The 21,291-nt window shown below is 51.8% G+C and overlaps 6 protein-coding genes across 6 annotated transcripts; 1 reads left to right on the top strand and 5 right to left on the bottom strand.

Annotated features, from left to right (window-relative positions):
- Positions 1-466: 466 nt before the first annotated feature.
- N7457_003860 (uncharacterized protein) lies at positions 467-2,899 on the bottom strand (the record flags this gene model as incomplete). Its single annotated transcript, XM_057174905.1, has 6 exons — positions 467-1,130; positions 1,185-1,532; positions 1,583-1,759; positions 1,813-1,964; positions 2,018-2,635; positions 2,723-2,899. The coding sequence occupies 6 exons, from the start codon at positions 2,897-2,899 to the stop codon at positions 467-469; spliced, it is 2,136 nt and encodes a 711-aa protein (XP_057031952.1).
- Positions 2,900-4,392: 1,493 nt separating this feature from the next.
- ugp1 (UTP glucose-1-phosphate uridylyltransferase) lies at positions 4,393-6,303 on the bottom strand (the record flags this gene model as incomplete). The annotated part of the gene is made up of 2 exons (XM_057174906.1): positions 4,393-5,856; positions 6,211-6,303. The coding sequence occupies 2 exons, from the start codon at positions 6,301-6,303 to the stop codon at positions 4,393-4,395; spliced, it is 1,557 nt and encodes a 518-aa protein (XP_057031953.1).
- A 1,787-nt stretch (positions 6,304-8,090) lies between these two features.
- On the bottom strand, positions 8,091-12,852 carry N7457_003862 (uncharacterized protein; the record flags this gene model as incomplete). The annotated part of the gene is made up of 4 exons (XM_057174907.1): positions 8,091-9,715; positions 9,771-12,456; positions 12,512-12,574; positions 12,646-12,852. The coding sequence occupies 4 exons, from the start codon at positions 12,850-12,852 to the stop codon at positions 8,091-8,093; spliced, it is 4,581 nt and encodes a 1,526-aa protein (XP_057031954.1).
- A 2,076-nt stretch (positions 12,853-14,928) lies between these two features.
- On the bottom strand, positions 14,929-16,825 carry sti1 (Hsp90 cochaperone STI1; the record flags this gene model as incomplete). Its single annotated transcript, XM_057174908.1, has 4 exons — positions 14,929-15,081; positions 15,151-16,436; positions 16,505-16,698; positions 16,761-16,825. 4 exons carry the CDS (start codon positions 16,823-16,825, stop codon positions 14,929-14,931), a joined length of 1,698 nt encoding a protein of 565 aa, XP_057031955.1.
- Positions 16,826-17,250: 425 nt separating this feature from the next.
- Positions 17,251-18,367, top strand: N7457_003864 (RPC34 RNA polymerase subunit family protein; the record flags this gene model as incomplete). The annotated part of the gene is made up of 2 exons (XM_057174909.1): positions 17,251-17,495; positions 17,557-18,367. The coding sequence occupies 2 exons, from the start codon at positions 17,251-17,253 to the stop codon at positions 18,365-18,367; spliced, it is 1,056 nt and encodes a 351-aa protein (XP_057031956.1).
- A 464-nt stretch (positions 18,368-18,831) lies between these two features.
- N7457_003865 (putative PHD finger domain protein) lies at positions 18,832-20,079 on the bottom strand (the record flags this gene model as incomplete). Its single annotated transcript, XM_057174910.1, has 1 exon — positions 18,832-20,079. One exon carries the CDS (start codon positions 20,077-20,079, stop codon positions 18,832-18,834), a length of 1,248 nt encoding a protein of 415 aa, XP_057031957.1.
- Positions 20,080-21,291: the final 1,212 nt, after the last annotated feature.

Here is a 21,291-nt window from a genome sequence, read left to right on the forward strand (position 1 = left end):
GAAAAGGGCTACGAGCTAACAGAATCACCAGGGAAGTTAAAAAAAAAGGCGAGACTAGAAGTTCTCCGCACAAAAAAAAAACAGGGATCAGAAGCTGTGTTTTGACTGTTTTCAGATCTCAACGTGGAGAAGATTCTCATCGCCACCGATCCACTCGGTTTTTGACGTCAGACAGCTTCGGCTTCATCTGCATCGCCAATGACTGTCAGCCAGCACCTCTCCATCTTCTGAAACCCGTGTATCACTCTTCCGAAATCGCCCTGAACCCAATTTCCCTCTGCGTAATAGCGCCGATCTATATCATCGCAGAGCCCATACGACAGGGTCGCCACTTCACAAAACAGGGCCACGTACCTGTCAAACCAGATCTGGTCGCACCAAAGAAACAAAGCGTAGCGGAGACAAATGACGAGAATGACGAAGCACCGAATATGTTTTATGGTCCAAGTCTCCCTCTCGCCTCCTTTCAACATCCAACGGGGCGATACCTCTCAACCAGAACATCATCCTTCCCCAAACTAAGACTCTCATATCGATCCAGCATATCCGAAAGCCCGAGCCCAGGATAATCCTGCAATCCCTGTCCCCCAATCCCATGATACTTCTCCTTCTGATTCAACTTCTCCAACCCATCCGCATACTCATCAAACCGAATACACCCCCTCGCCGCGGATCCCTCATCAACCAAATCCTTCAATTCGTCGGGTACAGCGACAGCATCTCGAATGCGACTCCCCTGCGCCTTCCCGCGCACCGACTGCCGGAAAATATGAAACAGATTCCGACCCAGCGCCGAGCGACTCGCGATGATCGAAAACGCGCTCGCAAGCGTGAGGAAATCTTCATCGAGCACGTCGAAGGATTCCGGCTCCATCAATGTGAACAGTGCCAGGTTGATCGCGTACATGGCGAAGTGGTGCGCGCGACTGACGCCGTACTCGCGCCGGTGCAGACGGGTTAGGGCGGCGATGCCGCGGGCTGCGGATTGGGTTACTTCCCAGGCGTTGTATTTGGTTTCTGGAGTGTGGCGGGGTGGGCTTTCGGGGGTTTTGGGTTCGAAGGTTGTGGGTGGGACTTCATCTCCGGAGATGCAGCTGAAGAGGTTGATGGTGAGGGTGTGGTAGCGCATTCTGGGTGCGTGAGTATCCGAGAAAACAAGGCTGATGAAGATGGTTTTCACTCACTTTAGGAGGATGATGTGCGGTGCTGGTCTGTATCGGACGTCGAAGTCTTCTGGGAGAAGTTCATGCCAGCGACGAAGACTATCATATAGCTCTTCACGGCTTTGACGCTGGATTGGGCCCAAAGCAGTACTGCTTCGGTGGTTGGCGAACATGCTGCGCGAGATATCGCGGGCGATTGTTGACAAGTTGCAGGCTTCATCGAAGTACTGGCTGAAGAATGATGGGCGTGGGTTGCGATGGGTTGGATATGGTCTCCAGAGGGTCTGATCTTCAGATTGATTGACATCCAGACGAGCCATGTTGACGTGGTCAATAAGACTAGGGCGGAGGAAGCCTGTATGGACCATTCTGAAAATATGTGAATATCAGTCTGATATATTCAGGGTAGGATTACTTACGTGTCGACATTGAACAGACCCCAGGCAGTGCGCTTGCACGAGATATCCATGTCCTGGGATAGCCCAGCGGATGCCATCTTCGGACCCGTGCTGCCGACGAGACCTAGGGCCTCGCCAATTCGAATAGCCTGGTGCAGCATGATATATCCCAGGTCATCTTCGCGGGACATGGCATATCTGTCTCCGTCAGAGCGAACCACCTACCACTAACACAACGACAGTATACAAACCTCTCATACATCAACAACGTGCCCTGCAACCCAGCCAGACTAGGCTGCGAAGGCGCCTCATCCTTCAACCTCTCCGCCTCAGCAAGAAAATCACTTCCCTTGGAAGAGATATCCCCAGGCACAACATAAGCCTCAGAGAACTCCGAGAAGTACTAACCCCATCAGCACACGGAACCAAAAAAAACCAGAAAGAAAGAACACCCACACAAGCATTACTGAGCACCGCATTGACCAAAAACGGGCTACAAAACTCCGACCCCAGCACTCCCCTCTCCATATGTCTCAAAAAGACCTCCTTATCCAAAAATGCATTAAACGGCCAATCCCACGCAAAATACAATGATATCAAATACGACACCAAATCCGCGTCCGCGGTAACACTCGTCCACGGCCACGCAGGAACCGAACAAGGCGCCTCATCGCATAGATAATGAATATCCATCACCTTGCTCCTGAACGCCGGACTGGCGCCCTCGACATTGATCAGCTGACGCATATCCTCCAGCTTGGCGACGGTTTCCTGCGTGGAAATCGACGACGAGGATTCCTTTTTCGGGGATGTGAGGTCGGCAAGGGTCTCATTGATATAAGCGCGGATTTCGTCGGGCGGTGCATTGTGGCGGATGATGGTCAGGAGGTGGAGAGCGTGGGATTCGTTTGCTTCGCGGATGAGTCTGAAGAGGTCGGAGAGGAGGTCGCGGTGGTAGGAGAGTTCGTCTGCTGTGCGTTTTGCGGCGACGCGGCGGCGTTGGTCGAGGGATTCGTCGAAGATGCAGACTCTTTTGAAGGTTTGGCAGTTTGCGCAGGGGGATGTGCCGGAGCACTGGTTTGTTAGTTATAACGTAGTTTATGTATGATGTAGATGTAGTTATAGATATTATGGGTATATAGGATATACAATTGTACTCACCTTCCTCTTTGACTTCTTACAAGCTAGACAGGCAGTGGAAACCCTCTTCTTCCATGTTCCAGAGGATTTCCCTTCGGCAGGGGGACTCCCATTGTCGGATCTGAGGTCATGGTCATGGTCATGATCGTCCGAAGAGGGCGAGGGACCTGGTGCGAGCTGGCGGTATTGCTCGCTCATATTCCGGCATGAGCAGGTATGGTACTTTGCCTTGTGATTTCAGATATCAATTGTATCGACGAGAAGTAACAAATGAATGTGTAAAGAAATATGTAAAAAAGAAATGAAGTATATAGAAGAAAAAAAGGAATATTTAAAAAGCAGAGATATATGTACTCGGTCACAATATACAGAGAAAAAAAGGAAAACTTGAAGCTGTACAAGATTCAAGACATCGTTGGCATATCTTGTTTTGTGCAAATGAGTTTGAATGGCTTCTGGTCTATAACTGCACGTAGTATGGCCCGTTTTGCCTGCGAATGACGTTGGTGCGAGCTCATGGGGAACTTTTACCCGCCTATCACCGGGGGGGCGTTATTGGTCTACGCAACATTTCCTCGAATTCTTATTTTGAAGATGTAGCAGGTGGTATGCAGTATCTCAAAGGAAAAAAGGAACTGTAGACTTGATAGCTGTATGCTGTAACTCTCTCGGTTCGTGCGCGAATTGCTTCAATCCTCCATTTTATACATCCACCATGGCCACAATCAAAGGGCAATGCTCAACGCCCTCAAACCCCATCCCTCTGAATCCTCAGCAACATCCCAACCAGAAATTGAACTGTGTTTCTGGTTTATCTATTACGATATTCATTCCAATCGTGGAGTGTGACCAGATACCCACAACGGGATCCCCAACTCGCTATGAGAATCGCTATTTTACATAATGCCAATGGACAAGCGCCATTGTCTTTTCAGGGAGGGCATCCTAAAATCATGGTATATTAAGTGCCGCGGTCGATGAAGCCTCCTTTAGCGGTAAAATCGGTGTCTTTCCAATATTGTGGTTTGATGTAATATGTACGGAGTAGTATCCATGGGATATATAAGGATATATCAGGAGTTACTCACATACTAACTTATGGGACATTTGAGGCTAGAACTATACGCTGCATTCTTTTTATCTATATGGTCTCTATCTACTCCATACATATATAATATATTAGTTATATCTAGATACATATACTTGATAAGAATGAGGCTGGCTTTGGTAAAAAGCACAGGAACAATACGAAATCTTTCTATAAGACTTTATAAAATGCTAGATCCGATGCGTCGGCAACTAGAAGTTAGGATGGGCGATGAGATCCACTTGGGTTACCTCAGGAACAGCGGACTACCCATGTTGTAGGTACTCATTCTGCGCTCTAAGGCTCTTAAAGTCAATCGTTTCCTGACAAGCCTACTGCTTACGGTTTTCACAATGCACAAAATTCAAACTGGTCAATGCATTGAAGGTGGTTCTGAGTAACACAGTACTTGGGAAATCAAAGGAAGGTCCCTGGCAGACCACAACCCCATAAGAAAGAGAAAAAGACGCTGGATTATTGTAATGTAATACAAGTACTTCTTTCGCATACTCCATGGAACCCATAGCCCTCGGATGCACCAGTTATAACAAGAAAAGAGAGACCAAACACTGCCAACAAATCTATGAGCCAAGACAGAAAATTTCTAGTGCTCAAGGATTCTCAGGCTACCCTGCACAACGCAGTTCTCAAGGACGGATCCAGGGGGGATATCAATGGTGCTGCCCTCGGAGGCGACAATGATGACGGTTCCCTTGAGGGTGACGTTGCGGCCGAGGTTGACAGGACCGGTAACAGTGAGGTGGTCCAGCTCGACGATGCGAGGAATGCTGGCAATGCGCTTTTGGAAGTCGGAGACCTTCTTGAAGTCGGAACCAAGCTTGATGACGGGAACACCTCCGAAGCGGTTGGGGTCCATGACCAGCTGGCCGTGCTCGAGACGGTACAGGTCAGACTTGACGACCATCAGATCGGAGCAAGTCTTGACGGGCAAGAAGCGGCGACGGGGCACGTTAACACCGTGGGCGTTCCTGAAGTGGCGGATGGCCGCACCGACGGCGGTCTCCAGCTGGTAGATGGCCTGATCGGCCTCACCCTTCTTATCAGCGGGGATGGACTTCTCGTTGGGGATGATCTCCATCTCGAGCTCGTTCTCCTCAACGACACGCTTGATAGCCTGGACGTTCAACCAGATGTTGTTGGTGTTGAAGTACTTGAACTTCTTAATAGACTTGAACTCGTTGACGTGCTCCTTGGGCACCTGGGCAATCTCAAGCAGGCGGACCTTGCCATCGGAGTCGATGATGGTACCACCCTTGACGTCGGCCTTGGTCTTGTCAGTCAGCTCCATGATGTACTCAGCCTGGGAGTCCACCATGTGCTGCAGGATGCGGAGATCGACAACGGCACCGAGGTTATCGGCGTTGGACAAGAAAATGTACTCAATGCCACGCTCGATCAGCTTATCAAGAGTGCCGGAGTTGTACAGAGACTCGAACACGTCACCGTGTCCGGGAGGGTACCAATCCTGGAGGGGAGAGTCGAAGCTCTTGGGGGCGGGCAGGAGCGAGTCCTTGATAATGCGGGGATAGCGCGACTGGTTGAAGGTGATGATGTCGACGTTGTGACCCTCGTACTTCTTAATAATGGACTGAGTATCCTGATCGGTGTTGAAGGAGTTCATGAGGACGAAGGGAACGTTGACGTTGAAGGTGCGGTTGAGGTGCTCGATCTGGCGCACGGAGAGATCAAGGAAGGACATGCCCTCACGGACCTCAATGACGGACTTGGGGCCGACGCAACCCATGGAGGTACCCAGACCACCGTTGAGCTTGACAACGGCTAGCTTATTCAGGAACTCGACGGAGGCGTCAGCACCGAGCTCGTCGTAGCCCACAACCTGGGAGGGCTGGGGAGGGGCGATGCGATCCCAGTTGACGGAGTTGCCCTTGGCCTTATCATTGAGGAAACGGCGGAACAGAGCGAAAAAGTTGTCCATCTCCGCTTCGAAACGCTTCTTCTCCTTGGGGTCCTGCACGCTATCACCGAGGGCGTTCAAGGCATTGCGCATTTGTGAGGCGGCGACGCTAGTGGAGGCACTCTCGAATGCCTGGAGCGAGGAGAAACGGGTCAGTTCAGCACCAAACGGAGGTAAAACAGACATGGTGTGCGAAAGGAGAGAATAGACGCGATGGACAATGGCGACACGACCAAAGGAGGGGCTCCAATACAGAAGAGATTGGGATGTCAATAGACCATAAATAAAGTGATAACGGTGTAGTGAGAGGAGAGAACAGGAGAAGAAGAAGAAGAAGAAGAAGAAATCCCAGTCCAGCAGATGGCCAGAGGACCAGCCAACGAGGGAAACCACATGTCCGCCCCGACGAGCAGGAGCGACCCAAGCAAAACAACACAGCTCCCCAAAACGACAGGAACGAAGACGGATTCACCGCCCAGGACTTACCATGTGCGACTGCGACTTGCCATGGTGCTTTCCACCGAAAGCCCCAGTATCAGCGGGGGCTCGCAGGTGAGTGGGGAGAGCCTTGGAGGTCATTATGAATTATGAGATATGAGGTCTGAGGTCGGTCTGGGGTTCTAGGAGGACACTGGCTGAAGAGCAACGTTAGTGGCAGAACAGAAGGTATCCAGTCGACGTGGCTCTGTTTATAAAGCTCGCAGAAAGGCAAAAGACCGAAAAGGAGGGGTTCTCCCAAATTGCCACTGCCGATCAATTGAGATGTCAAGCTGCCGTCATTGGCAGGGAGAAGAGCGGGAGACACTCACCTCCAAGGAGATCAATAAGGGAAATCAAGGGAAAGAAGTCCGGAGGGGAAAGGTCCAGAGTTATAAAGGGAACAGGGAGGACGATCGTAGGGAGTGGGGGACCCCGTGATTAGATTATTTGCTCTTTGCGTGATCCCAATTAGGTCCCTTCTACAACATAGTACAACATACGGAGTCCTCCGTCTACAGTTCTAATTCCGATCCCTCGTGTGATTCCTACGTTTCCTATCTCTGCTATGTCTCCTGTGATTCCACCTCTCATTGCTCTCTCCTTGCATCGCGATGTCGTCAGCTGCCAGCCACTGACATGTCCACGGGCTCGAGCTCGGGAGCTAACAGCTAACAGCTAACAGTATCATGGCCATTCAGCCTGTTTTCTTCCAGAGCTCAACCAACGTTCGACAGTCGAGCCAATCTATCTACCCCTAACCCAATCTCGGAGGACTCTCGTCCAACAATCCAGGCCCCCCTTTTCCACCAGATTAAGCGCCCCATGCGCCCCACAGAAACATAGCGTCAATCCTCTTCATCCTGTTGTGTTATCGTTTCACCTAAGAAGTTTCACCTCGGCCACTTGCCGATTCGTTCGAGACTAATTCAACTGATGCTGTTGTGTCTTTTGTCTGAAAAGACACACCGAACTACGGAGGACCTAGGTTGTGGGTATGTCGACCGGCGAGTGCTCCGCAAGTAGTACCAGTTACGAGATGTACGACTTGGAAATTGAATCCTGGAGGTATGGAGCATCAATTAACATGCAGAAGGCAGCGTGAGATCCGTTTCTACTCCATACACCCCTATTACCCTGATTATTCCCTCGTGCTGCCCAGGTGGTTCCTCGCGACTCTCCTATTTCGTGAGAACTTGCCCTGACCCAGTCCAAGTGGGACGCGCAAATTATCTGCTCCACCAGCGCTCTAGCTATTCAGGTACCATTCTAAAAATAAAAATCACACCTAGAACACGTAAATATAAGGTAAATATAAGACATGTCTCGCGATTTTCCCTATACTGAGGTATACTCACATATGTACGGAGCACATCCTGTATGAATTCCCTCAAGAATCCGAGCATCGCGAAGTCAACGGCCCAAGCATCAAAATGCAGATCGGACAGGGCTGTGCAAAGTTTCGACAAGCACCGAAGAGGGTCCGCGATCATTTTATTCTATTAGGAGAATGTATGTTGTACTCCATAGCCGCCAAATAGAGTATATGGTATGACACAATGGAACCCTCAGAACGACCTAATTCCACCATGTAGCCGCCCCTTGAAGATTCTTAACTGAGACACTGGTGTCGCTGGACTCATCTCCCCGCCCTTCAGGTGGCGCCAACTATTGATTCTTGACTATTTTTACAATCTTCTGATACACGGTGAGATGTGAGGAGTCCCAGGACCACACAATTGAATTCATGGAGAAGGGGGGGGGAAATAACGAAAGTAATAAAAAGGATATCATAACACCCAAAAAGCAAAAACAAAACGTAACTAGTAAACAATCGGAAAGCAAGGTCATATTTTCATATACTCTTCACAACCAGGGAGATAGGGTAATTAGACCCCGCTGACAGACCTCTTGCTCAAGAAGCTGCGGCGGGGCACCCTCCGCGAATCAGGGCTCTCAGCACCCTCGGAGGCATCAGCGCCAGCGGTCGAGTGCGAAGTAGTGGGTCGGAGACCGTTGTCAGAAGGCACGAAGCTAGAGCGGACGGTGACAGCACCGTCGCCAACGGTAATGGTCTTGTCCTGGCCGGCGATGGAACCCTGGTCATCAACGAAGAAGGGCGCTTCGCCGAGGACATCGTCCGAGCCGAAGGTGGCGTGGCTGACGACGCGGATCTGGTACTGCGCGTCGGCGGTGGTGTTTGACACGCGGAAGGAGTCGTCGTAGGTAACGGTGCCGGAGCTGTTCTTGTGGGCCTTGGTCTTGTGGACCTCCTTGGAGCCCTTGGTACCCTGGACGCGGACGATGACGCGCAGGTTGGCGGAGGTGGGGAAGTTAGCGGCAGAGACGATGGTGATGTTCGCGGAGCCCTTGTCACCGGAACCGGCGCCACCGAAGACGCTGAGGCGGTCACCGAATTGCGAGGCGGTGCTGCGATTGCGGCTGTGTTCCTTCTGGGGGGTATTGGGGGAGGAGGAGCCGGTGCCATTAGGACCTTCAACGAGGGAGGCAGCCGGAGTGAGACGGTCACCGCGGGCGGGTTCGGGTTCCTCGATGCTGTTCATGATGGAGACCGTATCTTCACTTTTGTCCTTGTTGAGACGCGACATGAGGCCGTGCTTCAGGAAGGAGGCGCCGCGGACGACATTACCGCCGACAAAGCCGACACCCTTGACGGGGGCACCAACGATCTTGCCGGGGACGGCAAAGGTTCCGGAGAAAGTGGAAGAGCCTTGGCGAGCACGCATTACGTAGGTGGGCTTGAAAAGCAGGCTAAGGCGAATCACTCCGGATTTGCCATCAAGTGGCAAGGAAACTTCCTTGGCTTGGAAAGGCTCCAGACCTTCAAGGTCAATGACCGAGGCACCGAGCCAGTCAGCCTTGTCACCAAAGTCCCAATCGTACACGTCCACATGGAAGTTGGCACCAATGCGGGATTTGACAGGGATCTCGAAAAACTCGTTCCAGGCTGGGTGCAGGGTCTTCTTCTGAACCTTGGTCTTGTGCACTGTCTCGTCGCCCATGCGGAACTTGCAGTAGGGATCGCTGAAACCATTGCGGTCGGCAGCGGGCAGCTCGGCGGCATCGTGAACGTCGACACGCAGGGTTCCCATGTTGTTGATGCTCTCCATTGGGTCGAGCTTCATCTCCGTCGGAATGTATCGGGCGCTGACGGTAACCTTGCTCACCTCTCCAGTGGTGGAGCGGAGAATGAGCTCAGTGGGTGTGTACAGCATGCGCATCAGAGTGGGCAGCGTGTCACCGGTCAACTTGGCGACTGTGTGCTCCTCGCTCGAGTCCTTGGGATCATCCTTGCAGACCAGGCGCAGTGTGATCTTGGAGAACTCAAGCTCGCGAACGAAGGCCTCGCCGACGTCAGAGAACTTCGCGGTTGTGGTGTGGATCTTGGAGGAGGTGTAGGCGGGGAACATGTAGTCATCCATCAAGACCTCCAACTGAACATGGGGGACTGCCAGCTGGCCCTCGTGGAACTTGAACACAATGAAACCAGATTCTACAAAGCAATTAGCTTTGAAACAATGATAATAAGATCGAAAACAAGAACATACCGTATTTTGAAAGATCCTCCGCACTGACAAAAGTGCGGGGGATGGACTTGACCGACCGAACTGAAGCAGTCTCAGACTGGTTAGCAGTCAATGGACGAGACACAGTGGTCTCCAGACTGGCACGACCGTTGGTATTCGGCTCCTCGTTGCCATTTGTGGCACCATTAGCAGCGGGAGCTGCGCCATTAGACAGAGCCTTGGAAGCCTTCGAGTCAACGCTAACGGTCTTGGAGTGTGAAGCCTTAGGCTTGTTCTCGAGGCTCTTGCGGAAATCGACGGAGTCAGGACCAGGAGTGCCAGGAACCTCCAAGGCGTCCTCCTCCTCTTCAACCTCGTCCTCGGGATTCACAACCGGCACAGTTGGATAGAAAGCAACGTTGTAGTAAAGCTCTCCCTTGGGGGAACCGCTGCCGATCTTCAGTTTACTGACAATATCCTGCTTGTCATCGTCAATTTCATATTCGCCGCTCTCTGTTTCACGAACGAAGTCGGAGGCATTGAGATCAGCCCATCCAAGACTTCGGTCCTTGTTGATAGTCTCCTCATCCATGACCTCAACGGTCACCTTCTCACGAGCACTGCGAATAGGCACGTAGACGACCTCATCCCAATCGGGGTTGAGATTGTTGCGGAAAGTGACAGTGCGGCCACGAGTCACACCGGACAGGAGCACACGAACGTAGGGATCAGACTTGCCCATAGCCTCCAGGTTGCGCAGGTTAGAGGCGCGCTTAAAGTGAAAGCGCATGACACCAATGGGATCAACATAACCAGCGCTTCCAATACCGCTGAGCGCAACAGGCTTCCATTGGAGAGTCAACTTGACACGTCCCTCCTTAGCACCGTGGAGATGGAACCATTGCTGGCCACGCTCCATCATCTTGAGCATATCGTTCATCTTGATCTGGTAGCGGCCGATGATGGGATCCTGCATGATATCGCGGTCATCCTTGATGATAAGACCCAGACGAGCGTTCTTTCGGTCAGTGACGAGAAACTCCTTGGAGGCATTCTGGAAGATGGGGTTGTTGGTGCGCTTGAGCTTGTTCGTGATGTGAATTTCCTTTCCGTTGAGCAGCAGAACACCGTAAGGGTTCAACTTGCCAATCATACTCTTGCTTGCGTCTAGAGACTTGGCCTGTTCCACGGTGAACTGGGCAATACCGGTGTTGAGTTCAGGAGCGGGTTCAGGTTCACCAGCCTCGTTCTTGCGTCCCTCGAGAACGGGGAAGAATCGAATGTCGGCTTGGATGGCACCGCGGTGGCGGCCACTGGCCTGAACTTCCAGATAGATACCCTCATGAGAAGGCTCTTGTTCGAGTTTGTCCAATGCAAAGCTAGCAACACCCATTTCCTTATCCTTGCGATACTCGTTCCAGTCGTACGCAGCAATCGACAGGGCTTCACTAAAGGAGGTAATGATAACGTAGATTGTCTCGTTCCAGCGGGGACTATCGTTATCGTGAATGACCTTGGTGCGGCCGAGCTCATTACGACCGTTAAGGGACACCACAGCGTATGGATCAGGAGTACCAGAGAACTTATCGGGGTTCTTGAGTTGGTGAGCACCGTGTAGAGTAATCGCAACGACACCAATGGCTTGATCAACGGGGTTTCCAGCAAGCATCTTCGCAATTTCAATTGGGAAGACATTCGGATCATACATCATGGGTTGCAGGTTGGCATGAATCTGGTCCTTAATGAAGGACTCCAGACCGGGAATGAAGTTGATATCGAAGCCAAGGAGGTCGCCACCAAGAGGCTTGCAGACGTAATCGAGTTCGGGCTTATCCAGGAAGCAGACATCCACACGCTCGATGTGGGGGAACGGAATCTGAAGCTTGACCTTGACACGCATCAAGCCCGAGCAAGCCATGTCCTCAACAATGACATCGAGACCCTTAGACATGACACCCTTACCAACACGCACCTCCAGCACAACCTTGGGGTTGATCTTATCCTTCATCTGGCGCGCAGTCAAATCCATGTTGTCGTTGGGGGTGAAGCTGAACTTCCAGTCCATGATGACGGTATCGGGCTCAGTCTTGGGGTAGGTCTTAACGTGCTCCAAGCGAGGAGGCTTAGAACCGAGGATGAAAGTCTTGAGGCGTAAACTATCCAAGAACGCGGGAGTAGCAGTGCTGAGGACCTGATCAACGGAGTTGATGATAGTATCGCACAAAACCGGGGCATAGATAGGCCAGAACTTGACAAGGAAGCTGTTGATCCACTCGAGACTCTCGGTGTCGGTCTCGAGGCGCTGCTTGGACATTTCACGACTGATATCATCACGGAAGTTTCGGCGCACTCGTCGAATGGAGGTACGGTAGTAAGTGCTACAAGCTGCCATGATCATGAGAACCCAGCCGATACCACCGCCGAGCACGGCAATCATCCACGAGGCCAAGCAGGCGAAAACGATAATTCCAGCATTGTGGTACCAATCGCCGAAGAACTTGTCAGGGATTCTTCCCTCCAGGAACGTCTCATGATCCAGCAATGTGCCTTCGTCGTCGAGGCCTGGAGGTTTCTCCTCGACGAATTTGGGCGCCCAGCCGGTTCGATCGCGCCCCCATCGAAGATCCTCATCGAGCTCCTTCCCTTCACCTTCGCGTGTGGCTTCCTCGGCCATAATGGCGGCCGCAGACTCCGGTGCAGGCAGATCATAGTCTGCTTTACCATCGGTCTAGGTTGAATTAGCATATTTTGGGATCGCGTCGAGGGTTCCACATCGTCCTCACCTTATCTGTAATTACAGCAATACCCTGGGGTTTATGGGGATGGTGAAAATCAGGCGGCAGGCGCTAGAAGAGACATCAAGCAGTTAGCATGGCGGTTGCGCCGGATCGAACTCGCACCATTTGCGCATACGCACCCCTCTAGCAGCATTGGCCTTATCTTCTGGTAAAGCATTGGGATCGAATTGGTATGCGGCAACACCGGCCTTTCGAGCATCTGCGACGACCTTTTCCTCGACCGTGTCTGGGTTGACGCGGGATTGTGGATCTTGGTGCAAATCTTGGGCAGCCTCAATGGCCCCCTCGATTTTCATCTCAGCCTTCTCCGCGTCGGCAGACGCCATAATGCCTGGTTTGTGTTGCGTTCAGGACGGGGAAATTGGGGAGGCGGGAATGTCCGGCTGGGAGGTGGTCAGACTCGATCCATGGGTGGGCGGTCGGCGGGACTCTGGGGGATGAGGGGGAGGGGAATGCTCACCTGCATTCACTACCCTGCAACGTACTGGGGTATCGACGTTGGCTGTCGAGGTTAGTTAGGAACCTGGTGTGTTGACACAGGTATAGAGTGGAAAGAAAGAAAGAAGAGGAGTGGACCAAAGGCACAGCTCAGAGTGCCCAGCCGCGCTTGCGTCAAGGGGAAGTGTGGCTGGAATGGGGGTTTGTTGGCTTACAAAAATAGGGTAAAGTACGGAGTAGTATATTACCATTACCTAGGCATTTGTTTCTTTTGCACTATCTATAAATGTTCAAGCCAATGGAACTCAAGAAAAAGGAGGGAAAAGGGGAGATCGTAAGCTCCGAGGTCGATCGAAGATCAGTGACGTACGTCGACCCATCTTGTTCCTGTTTTCCCTGGACCTCAACTTGCTCTCTCGGTTCAATGTTATGAAGATATGTCTGAAATCCATCCATCCTCAACGGACCGTTCGGTCCTTTCTGTCCTTTGTGCAACCAGATGTGGTCCATGTCATTGGAAATAGGGGCACAGCTGTGATAGCCCACTCTACGGCCGACTATTAGATTTGACCCGAGCTTTCCAGCACCGCCACAGAGAGACTCCATTTTCTTCTCTGCCAGTTAGGGTTATTGTGTCCCTTTTGCCCCCTATTATAGGTCTGGCGGAGATCGGTATTTCCTGGTCAGCCCTACGATCCCTTCCTTCCAGGCAACGAGATTGAGGTATATAGGGGAATGTCGGAAGCTCACTCGGGCGCTCCGACAGTACATGCCAATGCCAGAGAGAACAGCTCTTCTTTGCCCGAGGTACGGAGTACACGTGGCATGCATCCACCAACAACAAATCAATAAAATCCTTTCGAATCGCACACTATCGAGGCGCATCGTGCCCTATTCCCAATTCGGCAGATCGGCTCAAGCTAACCCACAGGACAGAAAAGTGGTCTTGTCTACGGAGTGCCGAGGAACTTGGACCTCCTCAGGCGTTGCAGAAGTACGAAGTACGGAGTACGGAGTACTCCGTACGAAGCACAAAGTCAAATGTGCCAATGTGGTGATGAGAAAAGGCTGCAGCCAAGTGCTGCATGACGAATTGATCTATCATATTCCATCCCGTTCCTAGACTTGCGTCGATTCAGCTCAAGGTTATTTCCACTGCAGCTCCCGGAATGTGTCGTACACTGTATACGGAGTACAACCCGATAACATCCACACGGAGCACAGTGGTGTTGTCCGATGTATGGGAGACAAGGATAAAATCCCGGAGATGGAATCCCGACTGGACAGACAGTACTCATTGGTCGGTCAAGGCTTCGGTAAGATCTTCCACGGTTCATTCTGATCTCTTTACCGGAACCCCCACTTCGGTTGGTGTGGCGCTTTTTTCGTGTTTTTTTCTCTTCGCGTTCACACGAACGGCATCGGCGAATTCCGAGCTGTGACCGAGCTTTCGCGAGATTCCATATTTCATGCTGTACATTCAACATACAAATTAATGGGGCTAGACAAGCCACATGTGTATATTATATATTGTACGGAGTACGGAGTACGGAGTAGACATTAGATATGTGTATTGTCCGGAGTATGTATGTTGCAAATCTCCACCCGGATTCGCTATTTATATATTGTACTCCGTACGGAGTTTGTACCTCCTTACCTACATATGTACTCCGTATGGATCAGGCAATTCCGAATTTGGGGGCTGACAATACTTAGTGCAATTGGCAGATTGCACGACATCGTACGGAGAACTTGTTCCATAAATTAAACATTGATTACCAGACGCTACGAGCTAATCTTACTACCTAGGTACCTAGCATTGGTACTGGAAACTCTGAAACGCATCAACCATGGAACTGATAGCATGCTAAGCAGAATTGAATTTTAGCAACGTGGAAGTAAAAATATGCCGGCAAAGATATATCGTGTCAATTCGTTTCCAAATCCTTTACGCCCGAAGGAATTTACCGCCCCATGCGGATCACACCAGCAGCCATCAACTTCTGGATCTTCATCCGCACCTGCGAGTTCTTCATGTGCTCCTGCAGGGCGGCGGGATCGCTCTTGGCCTGCTGGAGGATGCTCTGCATGACGGGGTCCTGGAGAACGGCCATGATCTGGGAGAAGATGTTAGTATTGCTTCTTCGGGATAATACTGATCATGTGTGGAGTCCATCGGGTCTTACCTCGGGGTCGTTTTGGATACGAGCCATGGTCTGCTCCTCAGTCTCACCAGCGCGGGCGCTGAACTGGGCGTCCAGGCACTTCTGCTGTTGCTGCTCGATCTCACGGGCGTGCTTGCCGTCGTCTTGTTCGGCGGCCTCGGTGAAGGTGTCCAAGGCGCGGTTGTATTCCTTCATGGCGATGAGAGCAGCGCCCTTGCGCATGTACGCGCGGATGAACTTGACATCGCGCTTGATAGCCTCGTCGCAGTCCTGCACGGCACCGGGGAATGCCATGAGCTTGATAAGAGCCGCGGCACGGTTAGAGTAACCACGGGGGTCGGTGGGAGCGCGCTTGGTCATCTCAGTGAAAGCGTCAACGGCACCGGGCCAGTCACCGGCCTGGAACTTCTGCTGACCGAGCTCGCGGGCCTTCTCAGCCTCGGCAGGGTCAATGTAGGCGTTCTTCTCGGCGGTGGTCTTGGTCTTCTCGGCGTTGCGGAGCTTGGTCAGGGTATCAGGTGTGCGGTGCTCCATCAGCGACTTGTTGTAGAACTCAATGGCTTGGGCGAGGTCACCGAGCTTCTCGTAGGAAGAGCCAATTCGAGTGTAGGCCTTGGCCATCAGCTTGAAATCGGCGCGCAAGTCACGGCCCTCCTCGATTGCCTTCTGGCAGGTCTCGATTGTGCCTTCGTAATCAGCCTTCTCAAACTTGGCGGCACCGATGTTGTTCAAGTAGGTAATGTCCTTGTTGAGCTCCCAAGCCTTGGTGTAGTGCTCAATGGCCTCGTCAAGCTGCTTCTTCTTGTAGAAATCGTTACCAATCTTCTTCTCCGCATCACCAGCCTCCTGGGCCTTCTTCTTGGCAATTGCCTCCTCGTCTTCTGGCTCGGGCTCGGGTGTAGGGGCCTTCTTGGGCTGCGAGGCGCTGGCCTGAGCAGCAGGGGCAGGGGGCTCAGCTCCCTCGCCACCAAAGTTCATATCAATCCCGAGAAGGACACTCATGACCTGCAGGAAGCGAGGGTCGCGAATCTCCTCTCCAACACTGTTGGGGTTCTGCTGAATCTTCTTCAGCTTAGCCATGAACTCCGCATCGCCGAGCAGGGAGGCGGTCTTGGGGTTATTGGCGAGCTTCTGGAAGAGGGCTGGGTCGTTGAACATGCCACCGAGACCTCCAGTGGGGTCTCCAGTGACACCATCTGCGGTAGCCTCCGCATTGATAGCGCGCTCCGTCGCCTCCAGGCCGGACTTGGCCTGTGCGTTGCCGGGCTCGATCTTCAAAGCATCCTGGTATGCATCGAACGCAGCCACTACCTTCGGTTAGCAATTTTATCGCCATATAAACTATCACACCTCATTCGCATTCTGGGCCACATACAAAGATCTCCGAGACCGCGTGTAGCGGCACCCTTGCGGACATGGCCCTTGGACCAGTCGGGCTTAATCTCAATCGCCTTCTCGGCATCCTCAAGGGCTTTTTGGTATTCGTGCTGGGCGGAGTAGACAGCGGAGCGGTTGGAGAAGAGAATGTGGTTCTGGGGCTCGATGGCAAGGGCCTCGGTGAATTTCTCACTGGTCTTTTATCAGCTTCTGCTTTCACGGAGTCACATTGTTAAAGGTGGGGTAGCGCGTACATAGCAGTAGGATAGTCCTTAGCAGAGAAGGCCTTGTTGCCCTCTGCCTTCAAAGCGTCAGCCATTTTGTAGTGATACAGCTCAAATGCTCGGTAAAATGAGATATGCAGATCAAAGGCAAGACCACGAGGAAATGAATGAACTGCGGTTATGAGCTCAGTCGGCCGGAGCTTCTCGAAATTTCCGTGATTCTCCACTGCCTCAGGCCAAAATGAATCTAAGCCTCAGGCAACTGACACCTCAGGCATTTGCGCTGACAATGAAGCTCCGCCGGGCTAAACCTCTTTAGGTCAAAGTCACTCCCCGCCGAGAAAAAGTCGCCAAAAAAACACCATTCGTGATTCATTCATGACTCAAAGTTGTCGACATCGATACACCATGCTTCTCTAACTTCCTTGCCGACTCTGACATGCTTCATTGAACATGAAAACCCCGACCCGCTATCGAATGAACCTTGATTTTGCCTGATATCTCCGTCGCATCTCCAACAATGACCTCCGCGGGGCCTGCAGTGGCCGAGCTCGCCTCGAAGCTCTACGATGCATGCGTGAACGAATTCGCCGCCGATCACCTGTTCTACCAAAATGATTTCCTCAACCTTAAAGTTATCCCAAAGAACGACGTTGCGCTCCTGCTACAATGCACTCAGACCCTCGTCAATCAAAATCTCTTTCGCCTTCTCCAAAAGGATGGAAAACTGACATGGAAGCTCATTGATCGCGAGGATGCTGAGAAGTAAGCACTATATGCGCTCTTTCTGCCGATGGCTCAATGACTAACCTATCCTCCCCTCAAGGCTCCGCAATCTCACCCCGGACGAGGCCATGGTCTACAATGTCATCCACTCCACTGAGCGAACAGGTATCTGGGTGCGCCACATCGGCACCCGAACGAACCTACACAAGTCTATCCTCGATCGCTGTTTGAAATCGCTGGAAAGCAAAAATTACATCAAATCTCTTCACAATGTCAAATACCCCAGCCGTAAGATGTACATGCTGGCCGGGCTTGCTCCAAGCGAAGAAGTCACTGGAGGAGCCTGGTTCACCGACGGCGTGCTGGATGCCAGTTTTATCAACAGCGTTGCCGGTTACATCGAGTACACTGTGAGCCGGAAGAGTTGGTATGAAGTCCCGGCCGCGGACCGCAAGAACAAGCGCATCAAGACTATCTCCGGCAAAGCAGACGTCAAGTCCGAGGAGAAATCATACCTCCCTTATCCCCATGGATACAAGGGCTACCCAACCGTGGAGACAATCACAGCCGCCGTGAACGAGAGTGGTATTACCCCCGTCCGTCTGGGCGAAGAGAGCATCGTCCAACTCCTCGAAATGCTCTGCTACGACAACAAGCTTGTTGCTTTGGGCAACGGCGAGATCTACAGATCCCTCAAGAACCCAGATGCCGTCAAGGCGACTCAATCACGCAAGGCGCCCATCGAGGGCGACGATCTCTCCGTTGCGAACAAGCATCTCGTGAAGAACGGCATGACCGAAGCCCCCTGCGGCCAGTGCCCAGTGTTCCGACTGTGCGCACCTGGTGGCGCAGTGAGCCCCGAGACCTGCGAATACTTCGATCCCTGGCTGAGCAACGGGCTTGGATTCTAAATGGTTCTCGCATGTCATTGGGTTTCCGTGACTTGATCTCTAATTTTTGGCGCAATGCATGCGCCCTTGTGCCAACAACGTTTGCATGAAAGAAACAAAAAAGAGGATATGTGCATAGCGATGGCGTTTTCGACTTGATTTGGTTAGGCTCCGGCTCACTAGTGACCCTCGGAATGGGTGCTAGATGGGAACGGCTTGGACATACGCTGGGCTCTAGCTGGGAAGGATACCTAGATGGTTCCTGATTCCTATTCCCTTCGGGGACTTGGGTCAATCTCCTCTAGAGATAGAGGAATGTGAAATTGATTCTGTTCAAAAGAACTTCCATTATGCAGTTAAGTAAGCTAAGTAGTAACTTGTAGATAATCCTTTCCAGCCTGGTCTAACCCAACACCATAAAAGTCAAACGCCATGGGTATATCAAACATCATGCAAATCATAGAAAGAAGAGACAAGTGAGGCAACTATTTCCCCAATGTACGCCTGCACTCATCACAGTACCAGGTTCCTACCGGCTCGCGCGTCAGGCCAACACACTTCCAGTGGAACCACTCATAGGGACAATCATCATTGTCGCAAGCCACCATGTCTCCATGGCTGACAGTGCGACAGGTACAATAGACCTTCGAGTCTTCGTTACCCTCATCCTCATCCTCGTCGTCAACATCCTCATCCGCAGCACCATCACTCTTATCCGAGTCCGATGTATCAGCACTGCTGAGCATAGAATCATCATCCTCATCACCCTCGCCATTGGGCGATTTCTTCGAAGCCTTGATGCGAGCACTAGCACTGGAAGAGCGCTTGATAGGCTTGCCGCTTGCAGTCTTAAGTTTCTTGACTTGCTGGTGCGGCGCGACCTTCTTGGTGAGTGCCTTCTTGATGCCAATGCTGGCTCGGGGACCAACGCTGCCTGCACGGCTACCAGCCGGCGTGCCGGGCTTCGGTGTTCCTGGGCCCATGGAAGACTGGCGCAGATTTGATGATGCTACAGGAAGGGTGTTGAGGGAAGGATTCAGACGGCGGCGCTTGCTGTCTACTGCTCCGGCAGAGGATTCCCGTTGCCGTTGTTGAAGGTGCACGACGGCTGCTGCTGGTGTCGCGGGTGCAGAGCTGCGCGCTGTAGTTTGGCCAAGCTGGGCTGCGGCGCCAAGGACACGGGGGGCTGTGGATTGGTTCAAGCGCTGCGCAGCAGCTAGGATGGTGTTGGCATTTCCGGAGGTCGGATTGAGAGGCGTTGAGTAGGCGGCGGAGTCAGAAGGAGCGGAGTCGGGGAAGAAGACCTTGGGTGGATTGCGGTACTTGTTTTTGGAGTCGAAGAGGGAAGGGAGAGGCGGGTCGTTGGTGAGCAGGCCTTCGTTGACCAGTTCGCGAATGCGCACGTCGAGTCGCTTGATCTGGCGATCGAGGAGGACGCATGCCTTCTCACTGAGCTGGATCTTCTCAGTCTGCAGCTCGTGGGACTTATCCATATTCTGGAGAATTGTCTTGGCATATGGCTCTTCTTTCGGGTTGGGCGTCAGACTGCCGTTCAGTTTGATGAATTTCTGGATGCTGCTGTCGCGCGAGTTGATAATGGCGCGGCACTCCTGCATGACCTTGTCCTTGGCCTGAATTTCTTCCATCAGGTGGTTGATCTCAGCCGGAAGATTTGCCACATCATGGACAAACTGTTCTAGGACAGTTGCGCAATCCTCTGCACCGTGTGCCATTTTCGATTCGGTCGCAAGGCAGATTAAGGTTGATTCCTTATCGGGACAGCGAAAAGGCGTTTTACGGCTCAAGAATTACGAGATAGTTGCTTTCTCCGATGAATATCGCCTCGTGTCAATTTTTTGATGACCAGATGAACACCTGGTCCTTTGTCGATGATCAAACCTCCGCCATAGGGAGGCAAATCGACTGAGGTTCACGGGTCCGGAAGAATATGCTGACTCATTGATGACTAATCATCGGATCGGCGCAGTCAATGTCCGATGTATACGGAGTACATGGATCAAAGCACGTCGATCCGATGATACTAGGTGATATTAGGCTAGAATTGCCACTACTGCCAAATGTCTCCGGCTCATGAAAAATCTCTCGGACTTCTCTTCACATGCGTCCTAAGCCTCTCACGCAACGTATAGAGAGTGAAAACATACACGACATACGTTTGTATCTTTCCTCGAAATTGGTTTTTCTGTACTGTCATAAGGATCACTTCTATCGCTGATTTCCGTCTCGACAAAATCCCTAACTTTTCACAGGGCATGGTTATGCAGCTATACTACCAAGCCCTGGCCATTGTGGTCATCTGGGCAACTCCCTCATAGTCGAAGCTCAGTCTGTTCACGGCCGATGATTTGCCGCCACTATCATCAGATTGCATAACAGCTATGACGGCTGATCTAGACTGTACTGCGATGGAGCTTGGTGAAACAATGTACCTATTGCTGGACCATATCACTGCGGATATGCTCGATGAAATGTGCACCGATGCATGCTCAAAATCGATTGCCATTTACCAGAGCTCTGTGCACAGTGCCTGTGCAAACCAGGAGTATCACGACTCTGGAGATTCAACAGATTCCGATGCCTCTCCTGGAGTTTATCGACCAAGTGTTTTGTCGGACTACTATTTGACGAACCATGCCCAGAGATGTCTTAAGAACAATGAAGGTACCTACTGTTTATTGCACTTGCTTGCAACAGATAGTCAGGATGTATGCGATTCATGTGGTCTGCAAATGTTCCGCACGGAGTTGAGTAATAGTTACTTCTACAACGATGACCTGGCTGAGGAATACTCCTCCTTGACTTCGATCTGCGGTTCCTCTGATATGGAGCTTCCAACACCGACTGTGGTCGCGATTTTTAGGCAATCAGCCCACTCCCATTTTCATTCTCCTGAACCGGATATATACTAACTAGGCACAGTCCAT

Source organism: Penicillium paradoxum (assembly GCF_028828445.1).
Source record: "Penicillium paradoxum strain IBT 22861 chromosome Unknown utg000004l_segment0_segment0, whole genome shotgun sequence".
NCBI classification, from domain to species: domain Eukaryota; kingdom Fungi; phylum Ascomycota; class Eurotiomycetes; order Eurotiales; family Aspergillaceae; genus Penicillium; species Penicillium paradoxum.